The following is a 10,344-nucleotide window of genomic DNA, read 5'->3' as shown; positions in this document are numbered from 1 at the left end:
CCAGATTGCCCAAGAATGTGGGCGATTGCAGCTCCGAGGAGATAATTACTGGGAAAGGCTAATAGCCTTGCAATGCCTGGGAAAGGCTATGATATTTTGTGTAGTCTATAAATGTTTTGCCTCTATATTTTGTGTAGTATATAAATGATTTGCCTTTGCAATAAAGAAAACAGAGTCTGCATAAAAACAGAGCATACTACTACTCTGTTCTTAAATGATCTCCTTCAATCAAAGTGTCAATTGTTATATGTATATGTAATGACTCTCCTATGGAGCTATCAATTTTGTTAAAAAAAATTAATATCAAAACAAAGAGTATGGATACATTTAACTACATTATTCTAAGTTAAATTTACTAATTTATATTTCATAATATTTATATTAATATAAATTATAAAAAAACAAAATTACATGATTATAAAAGAAAAAATCTTCATCTTTATTACTTTTTTCTCTATTTTATAAAATATTTTATTCATTTAGTAGTTATTCTTGATCTTATAAAGAATAAAATAACCACCATAAAATAAATTCTAGCTACCATTATTAATATTATATAAATTTTAATTTATAAATAATTTAATACTGCACAATTTTTTGACAAAAATTAATTTATATTTTTAATCTAAAATAATAATAAATAAATAAATTTTTATTGTTAATGATAAAATAGTTATGACTTTTTTTTCCTTAATATAAATCTGTCAAAATAAAATAAAATATTCAATAAACATTATTTATTTTGATTCTTCAAGTTAATTTAAATTAAAATTAAAAAATATATTACATAAATGTTATTTTAAAATGCACTTAGACTAACAAGATGTCAATTTTTTTTATTTTTTCATAAAATTGATGCATCATTAACATTTAGATGAAAGCTAAAATTTGTTTATAATTTCTACCTTGTAATGACATGATAAAAATTTTAATGCTGAGAGGGCACTTTCACCTTTCATATTTCCCAATGATTTTACATTCCTTGTTATCCATACAAATTCTTGACTATACCACCTGCAATAACAAATCATGAATGGTCAACATGCTACTTTATTTGATTTACAACTAAAAAATCTAGGCAAACTTTGTACCTGAAATTGCTTAAATCTCTAACTCTCAGGAATCATTGCATATTGCTTTGTCAATCGAACTTTTTATTAGAGCTATAAGACACATCTTCCATGCCACTCAATAAGAATAGGGAAATAACACACTAAAACAAAATGTAGATATAAATAATTGATTGACCTGTCACATTCAAGATCAAAATAAATATCCCACTCTCAATTTATAAGGCAGGCATGATGATACATGAACAAAACTCAAATTTTACTTAATAAAAATATGCATAAACCATATGCTTGCGAACTAAAAATAGATTGACTTCAGTCTTATTAGGTAGGTCAACATCATATGCTAAGAAAACAACTAAAGCTTACAAATTAGCTTACAAACTTATTAGGTAGGTACCACAGTTGTACCTAAAAATAGATTGACTTCAGTCTTATTAGGTAGGTACCACAGTTGTACCACAGTTGTAGACAACTCCTTGATATATAATTATAGAAGGCAATTATTTTCTAAATCTTTCGAAAAGATAAATGATAATGTCGTCCATCACTTGGAAGCATTTTCTACTCCAAGTTGTGGTAAGACACAACACTCCAATTACAATTGAAAACCCAACTGCAAAGCTCATTCCCAGACCAACTGCCCACCATGTATCCTTCTCTTCTTCTTCTTCTTCTTCATCCATCTTATCAACATCTATATTTGGCGGACAAGGTTTACTTTGGTGAAGGCCGCAACAGGTTGTATTGAGTTGGAGACCGCACAGGCCTGAATTGTTTGAAAAGGATGATGCCTCAAATGTGTAGAATTGTCCCCCTTGTGGTATCCTACCAGAAAGATGATTGCAGGACAAGCCCAGGTAACCCAAGAATGTGAGTGATTGCAGCTCCAAAGGGATATTTCCAGACAGTCGGTTGTGTGACAAATCAAGAGACTCCAATTGTAGCATTTTCCCCAAACTCTTCGGGATTTCACCCGTAATATGGTTTCTTGAAATATTAAGAATAACCAAACCCTCGAGCAATCCCATGTCTGGAGGAATTCCACCTGCTAAATTGTTGTTTGATAGATCAATACATTTTACCAGTGCCAATGACCTTACATACTCCACTTCTTGCTCTTTGTTAATGACTCTCACTCGATCCACATAGATATAGTTGTCAAAAGAACTAGCTTCAAATATTTCATCTGTTACTGTTTGGTTTTTCATGGCCTGTAAAGATGAAATGGTGGCGGGAATGATTCCTGAAAATTTGTTGGATGAAAGATCCAAGATTTGAAGAAGTGGCAGTGTTGTGACTTCTAAAGGTATTATGCCTTCAAATCTATTTGATCTCAAGATCAAAATCTTAAGCTTTGAAAGCTGCCCTATCCAAGTTGGAATGTTCCCTTTCATTCTGTTATTGCTCAAATCTAGTATCTCCAACTCCTTACAGTTTGCAAGAGAGGATGGGATATACGACTTCAGTCCATTTCCACCCAACTTTAATGTTTGAAGAGAAAGCATTTCTCCAAGCCCCCGTCGCAACTTGCCCTCCAAACGATTGTTCTCTAAATTCAACATCTCAATATGAGAGCTATCTTTCTTACAGGCAGGAATCTTACCTGTAAGCTTGTTATTTGAGAGATCCGCAATCCATATTTGGCATATAGACGGTGGAATGCTACCGTTGAGATAATTTCGAGAGAGAGACAGATACAGAAGACTAGAATATTCTGCTGGAATGGATCCACTGAGTTGATTCTCTGACACGTCCAGATAATACATGTCATCAGGATGGAGCGGAAGCTGCCCTTGTAAATTATTGCTATGCAAATCCAGAATGAACAATCCACTTCCCATCACCGAATGAGATGGAAATCCTGTAAAGTGATTATGAGAAAGATTGAGATAATGAAGAGAATTGTCACCCCATATCCACTGGGGAATATTTCCTGTAAGGCTGCAGTTGGACAAATCCACATATTGAACCCAATATTGAGTTATTAGGAATGTTGGAATACCGCCTTCCACGTTACATGACCTTAATCCCAGCTTTTCCAAAGAGAATCTTGGAATCCATGTTGGACTGAACTTGGCAGTTAAAAGATTATCGGAAATGTCTAAATAGACAAGTTGGCTGAGATTATCAAGGTGAGACTCTGAAAAAGTCCCACTTAACCGGTTGGAGTACAGGTACAGGCTGTTCAGTTTAGGAAGATTGGAAATGTCGAGAGGGATGGCACCTTCTAAATTGTTGTTGCTTAGATCAAGCAATTCCAGAGATGAGAGTAGGCCAATGGAAAGGGGTATTTTGTCACTCAAATGGTTATCACTCAGGCCAAGTTGGACAAGGGACGGGAGTTTAGCCAATGAAGGGATTTTACCCGTCAACGCATTGCCACTCAGATCAAGCTCTGTAAGGTAGTGAAGCGTATTGGCAGGGGATGGAATACTGCCATTCAATTGATTGTAACTCAAATCAACATATTGGAGATTCGGAAATGCAGCCAACAGCATTGGGGGAATGGGACCATCCAACTGGTTACAGGATAGATCAATATGGGCCAAAGGAAAAGGTCTTCCCAACGGATGTCTATCCCCAAACGGCGGGATGTACCCCCTTAACGTGTTATTATAGAGATCCAATTCTCTAAGCGCTGTGAGATTTGCCATAGTAATCGGTATACTTTCAACACGGCAGCCTGAGAGATGCAAGACAGTTAACGAGGAAATGTTGGCAACAGAGTCCGGAATGGTTCCTCCCACTGCTGTGCTTGAAAGATCAAGGGTGTGAAGGGAAGCAGAGTTTTGGGGTAGAATGCTTGACAGATTCCCTCCTAGATCCATATTAAAGGACAAGTCCAGTAGTTGCAGTCTTGGAAGGCTCAGCAGGGCAGAAGGGATGCTACCATTGAATCCGTTTTCATAAAGCTGGAGGTGGGTGAGATTGGTGAGGTTGGCAAGGGAAGGGGACATTTCTCCAGAAAGATCACAGCCAGACATTTGAAGACGGGTGAGAGCGTACATGGTGGGGAGAGCGTTGTCCAACTCATTGCTATCCACTCTTGACATGTTCACATTGTCCAGGATGAGCTCCCGTAAATCTCTCATGTTTCCAGTCCACGCCCGCATGTCCACCATTCTCAGATCATTGTAAGAGAGATCCAAGTAGTGCAAAGTAGACATGTTACCCAGCTCCCTGGGAATATCTCCACTAAACCCAGCATATGATAAGCCCAAGTAGCGCAAACTCTTGAGTCTGGCCAATCCAGGAGGGATGGGAACTGCCGAGAAGTTATTCCAACTGAGATCCAAGTGCTCCAACTGTTCCAGATTGAACAATGGGAAAAGAACATCCCTAGCTAGATTACTCAGAGGCCTTTTGACATTAGGACTATCACCATAATGAGCATCAGAGGAACTGTGGAGATCGAGACGAATGACATGATGTGTGTGAGGATGGCATTGGATTCCATTCCACTCACAACAGTTGAAACCATGCCATGAGTTGAGCACTTGATTGGAGGGATCAAGAACAGATGCCTTGAAACGCAAAAGGGAATCCCTTTCATGCCCTGGACAACACCAACCGCCATTGACGTGGAAGAGCAGAACAAAGGCTACAGCTAAACAACACATTTTCATTAGACTGCCACACGTACCGGTTGCTGTTTTTCTGCACCTCTAGTTGAATATATAGAGAATGACTTGAAGCCCTCTCTAGTTCTCTGTATGAACACAAGTGAGCAGACAATTTAGATGCATCACGCGAGAAAACTGAAATTGCATTCTGATGCAGTCAGACGAGATTGGAAGGTACACGACCATCGAAAATTTCGTAATTGTACTCTAAAAAGATGGATTACTCTAATGGAACATCTTCACCTAAACCGGCATTCGATTTGTTGACTAGACAATAAAAGGAAGATTCTGAGAAGTCCAAATTTGGTTTCAATGAATTTGCATTAGGGACAAGCCGGGGGAAAAATTTGTAGCGTGAACAAGACACAATGTAGGCCCATCGAGGAAAATAATGGAAAATTTGACATTGTCATTATTATCATTGCAGCGAATTCCACGGGAAAGCGGCAATATTATTTAGTAAATAATTAATTATTTAATTTTATAAAAAAAAACTTAATGAATTTTTTACTTATTATTATTATTATTATTTTCAGATTTACATTATTAGAATAATAAATATAATATATTAATCATTAATTATGTATTGATAACTTTATAATAATAAATTATATATTTAGATTTTTAAAATTTTAATTATAATTTATTTTAAAAATAAATGATCTTAAGATATATTATATAAAAAAATTAATAATATTATTATTCAAATTTGTAAAGTATATAAATAAATAATCAATGATAAGTTTTTAATAAATACAATTACTTTTTAAATAATAATATTAATTATTATTATTCATATATATAAATTGAATTAAATAAATTATGAATTGATATCTTCTTTTGATAGGTTTGATTTTACTTTCAACTTTTTAGGTTTACTGTTACGTGTAACTTTTAATATAAATTTTAGCTTTAGCAATTTTCATATTATTTATTTTATTTTTAATATTTTATTTGAATTATAATTATAATTTTTAAAATTTAATTGATTTAATATTTAATATACTTACACTCAAATATATAATAAATTTGTATTTGTTAATATTAAGTTTATCTTGCAAAATGGGATCCACAACTCGCAGGGGCAAGCATGGTAGGCAAAGGACACCCAACTACAAAGCTTCTTGGCATTGGTAGAACTGACCTAGGATCTTTGCTAGCATATCTAAGAGTTAGTCCCTGCCTACATTGGTCACGGGTTCAAACAAAATGCCTCTTGGCAAGGGTGGTTAGGTTGATATTCAAAGCTTCAAGAAACACTCAAACTTTGATGCTAAGAGAAAAAAGGGGGCCCTTAAGGAAAAATCATTGCATGGAGTGTCTAGGGCACCTCTTTATGTTCGAAGAGGATCATATCCTCATAGGAAGTCGCTAAACCAAATAAATGGTGAGAATTGGGGAAAGAGGCAGGGTGTAGGGGAAAACAAGAGGAGGGTTCCCAGTTATAAGGGTTATCATAAAGAGGAAGGACTCAAGCCAAGAAAGAGTTATGGCGGTAATTTTTTTATAATGCCATCTAATCCTATAGCTCCAAATGCTAATCGATTAAAGGACAAAGCTTTGTTGGTGAAGTGGTGTGGCGAGGGCGAAGATGTTTTAGAGATAATGGACCAGTGGAGGAAAGCCTACTCAGGAAAGATAAGTATTTGACCCCTTAAGAATGCCTTTTTTTTTTATAGAATGCATAGGTCTAAATTTGAAAATCAAATTTTTATATGGAAATCCACCTTCTTCAAAGATTTTGGTTTTCATCGAATCAGCTGGACCCACAACTTCGATCCCACTAAATATAATATCAAAAAATCTTCAAAATGGCTTAGTTTAGTAGGTTTACCTGTAGAATTTGGGAATGGGGAAACTTTTATTAGAATAGGAGATGCCCTTGGCACCTTTTTGGGAGTAGAAGAAGACTTCCTCAATGGAAAATTAGGGGATGTGGCAAATATTTATGTGTAGATTGACTCAGATATAGGAGTCTATAGAGAACTAGAAATATTATTAGATTGTGGTAGATGGCATCAAAAAGTGAAAGTCTTGGATGATAAGCAACCTAGAAGCTGCCTCTTTAGGCAAAAATCGATGGTCAATTGTTTAGGAGTCAATGAGAGCTTATAAGGGATGAGGGATGAGGGATATTAACATATAGATGAGCCAAGGGATAATAATAGAGAGGAACTTAATCAGATTAAGAGTGAAACCAGTTCTTTTAAGTCAAGGAATCAATCATCAACTGTGTTTTATATCCTCAAAGGGTAGCCAATTTGGTTTTGACATGATATAGGCTAAGAAGACTCAACTACAAAAGGATGCCTCACTTGTTAATGTCGTAGATGTTGATCAAAGGGAGGACCCATTGGCTCCTAGTTTAGATAAGGAGGGAGAAAGTCAAAAGGTTGTAGAGGTAGAATCTATTATGGGGAAAAACAACATCTTTCCTCGGAAATGGACGTAGTTTGTGATTTCTTTGGTATCTCTGAAACACAAGTTGAGGAAAGTGAGGAGAAGTTGAAAGAAAAACAGCTTTTGGTTCAAATGAATTTGAATTTGTCACACATTTTTCTGGAGGTACAAGTCACAAAACAATTTGTAGCGTGAACAACACACAATATAAGTAAATCGAAGAAAATAATGAAAAACTTGACATAATCATTGTCATTGCAGAGTATGGCACATGGTTAAAAATCCATCAAGTCTCGAGAGACGAAAAAGATCCATTATTCATTATTTTAATTTTATTTACTTCAAAATTATCTTGTATTAAAGTTTAACAATTATAAAAAAATTATATAAGTTTTTCAGAATAGTTGATTGGTTAAATTTAAGAGTTGAAATGGTTTTCATCAATTTTTATTCTTTGAAGATGTGTCCAAAACCATCACTTTTATCTTTTGCATTCTATTAATAAATAAATAAAAAACCATCACTTTTAAATCTATGAATTCAAATATATTGATGTTTCGCGGAAAGTTCCATATTGACATAATTCCTTCCTACCAACCTACCAAAACAAAACTCATTTCCAGATATCCATGTCGTTTCCGTGCGGTTAACCAAGACTGCAAAAAAATGAATGCAAGACGATCATATCCGTTTATATGTTCATTGTCCAATTTTTGCTGAGTTTGCTCACGTTTTTCCCCATCGTCGCAAGGTATTTTTGCACCACTTAAAGTTAAAAACATATTATATAACAGATCTTTTATATTTAATTACATTATAGATTAAATTTATTTAATAAAATAAAGTTGTGATCTATTTTACTAAAAAATTGAATTTATATGAGTTCTCCATGGATTAATTTTAATGTGTATATAAGTTAGGGTAGATATTAATTAATAAAGATTGGAAAAATATTCAAATTATTTATTAGATTTTTAATATTATTGAAGACTAATAAATAAGAATAATATAATAATGAGTAAGAGTATAAATAATATTGAATTGGAGAAAACATGGCTACTATTGTGAATTATCTTGATTTTTAGTTGACATTAGGCTGTTTTGGTTACAAACAATGTATGATGAAGGAATGTATGGGAGTTATCCCCCTTGGATAACACTTATCTATAAAAAAAAAGAGTTTAAATAATATTTAATAATATTATATACATTAATAATAATTATAGAATATATTTACAATTCTTTTGTATTTTTAATGTAATAATTATATATTTAATTATTACATATATAATAATTTATATATTACATTAGTGTTATCACAATTAACATAATATTGAAATGATTATATTTTAATATATTAATTTTATAAAGCATAATAATATAATATATGTTTTTGATATTAAAAGCGGCCAAAACAAGGGGGTTGACACAGATACAATCACATTAACAGCGGACGAGCAACTGTTAGCAGAGAAACAACAAAATCACAGCCTCCTAAAACTTTTCTCTACCAAAAACTTTAAAATTTCTACCCATATTAATAGAGTTTAAAAGTCATAGTAAACCATAAAATATGTCACGCAAGGCTAAAGATAAACAAGTCCAAGATTATCTAGCAAGTATTATAACCATAACTATAACCAATAAGGCCACGAAGGCCATTCAAAAACTCAAAAAACCACCAAGTAGCTAGCATCCCTACTTCCTTTTGCCATGGCTCATCTTGGGTAGGAGCCTCCTAGCCCATTCCTTAGTGAGAAATTTGAAGAGGTATTTGTAGTCCTCTTCCTCCTTTTAACCTTTCTGGGTATTTTCCTATAAAAGACTCAGAGTGGTCACAGAACTATGCATGACATTCAGCGTGAATCTGGTGACCTCCTGTAGTCTTTTTTCAATGACATTCGCTCTATTAGCAATTTCCTGCACTTGTTCATTCAGTGCATCCACTTTCTTCTCTAGATCCAGCAGCTTGCCATTCGCTTCCTCCTTGATACTACTAGCTTCCTCAATAACCACCATTTTCTCAAACCTGAGGGTAGGGGAAGGGGAATTGGCTCGAGACTTGGGATCATCATCCAGGATCCCATGGTTTTTAGGGCTCTTAGAGACATGGGTAGAGCTGTTAGAATGGGGGGCTAAGGTAGAGTGAGATGGGACTGCATTATCAGACGAGTTATTCCTCATATCATGGAATGAGGAGGGGTCTTTAAAGGATTTCCCTTTTTCAAGGGGCTTGGATGCCAGTCTCATAGAGCGACGGGGAGTATTGGCTTCATCAGTGATCTCCACATCGAAGTCAATTTGTTGGATTCTCACTTTCTTGGATTCGAAGGGTTTTGAATCCTCTGAGTGGTAAGAATGCTTCTTGAATTTCTTGTTGGAGGAGCCAGGCTCGAGAAGGAGAGTAAAGCTTTTATCAGGGGTTGCAACAGTCTTGGGCGGGGACTGGTTTTCCGGCACATTTTGAATTGAAATCGTGCAGGAAGGGCAAAGGGCTAGATGGAAGTTATACAGGTGAAGGATAAGGCCTTGGTGGAGAATGGTATAATCCTTGTTTTTTTTCTTAGCCTCAGCAACATCTCTCATGTTAGCAGCCATAGAATGTAATAGATAAAAAGGAATAGAAATAAGGTCCCTATTCCTAAGATGATTAAGAAAAGGGAGGTGGTAGTAATAGAAAACCCCATACCACCCTTTGAGAGTGAAATATTTTATAATGATGTAGCACACCTCGTCCTGTGGCGACGGAAGCTCCTCGTGATTGAATCCTCTAGCCCACTTCATAGGGTTCTCATCTTCACGAAAAAATTGGTTCAAACTAGTGGTGTCAGAGATACGACTCTGCTTTTTCTATTTTTGGCCTTCCATGGAAAGGCATGTCACCTGAGCTATAACCTCCTCATTCACTTCAAAAGAAATGCCACCCATAGTGACCCTTTTGTCCTCCCAGGAAGCCACAAACTATTTAGACAGTCTCTCAGCATTGCCTTTCATACTCTCCATAAACTTATCAATACCTCCTTCCATGCACACAAATCAAACCATCGACCTAGCTTTGAAATCATCCATTTTATTTAGTTCAAGTCCCAGTGTGTCAGCCCCCTTTATCATTTTCTCCAACTTAGCAATAGTAATGAGAAGCATGCCAACGAGAAAAAAGAGTTGCTCAATAGCCAAAGAAGAGTCCAGAAACAGACCCAACAAATTTCAATATAAACCAGTGTAATAATCACCGTGATTATTATAAG

The 10,344-nt window shown here is 35.1% G+C and overlaps 1 protein-coding gene across 1 annotated transcript; it reads right to left on the bottom strand.

The window, feature by feature from the left end:
- Positions 1-1,573: 1,573 nt before the first annotated feature.
- Positions 1,574-4,693, bottom strand: LOC131047838 (receptor-like protein 38). Its single transcript, XM_057981623.2, has one exon. It carries the CDS (start codon positions 4,691-4,693, stop codon positions 1,574-1,576), a length of 3,120 nt encoding a protein of 1,039 aa, XP_057837606.2.
- Between the last annotated feature and the right edge of the window lie 5,651 nt (positions 4,694-10,344).

This window comes from Cryptomeria japonica, chromosome 4, assembly GCF_030272615.1.
Source record: "Cryptomeria japonica chromosome 4, Sugi_1.0, whole genome shotgun sequence".
Classification (NCBI taxonomy): Eukaryota; Viridiplantae; Streptophyta; class Pinopsida; order Cupressales; family Cupressaceae; genus Cryptomeria; species Cryptomeria japonica.
Note: the sequence above shows the minus strand (reverse complement) of the source record. Positions and strands in the feature narration are given on the sequence as shown.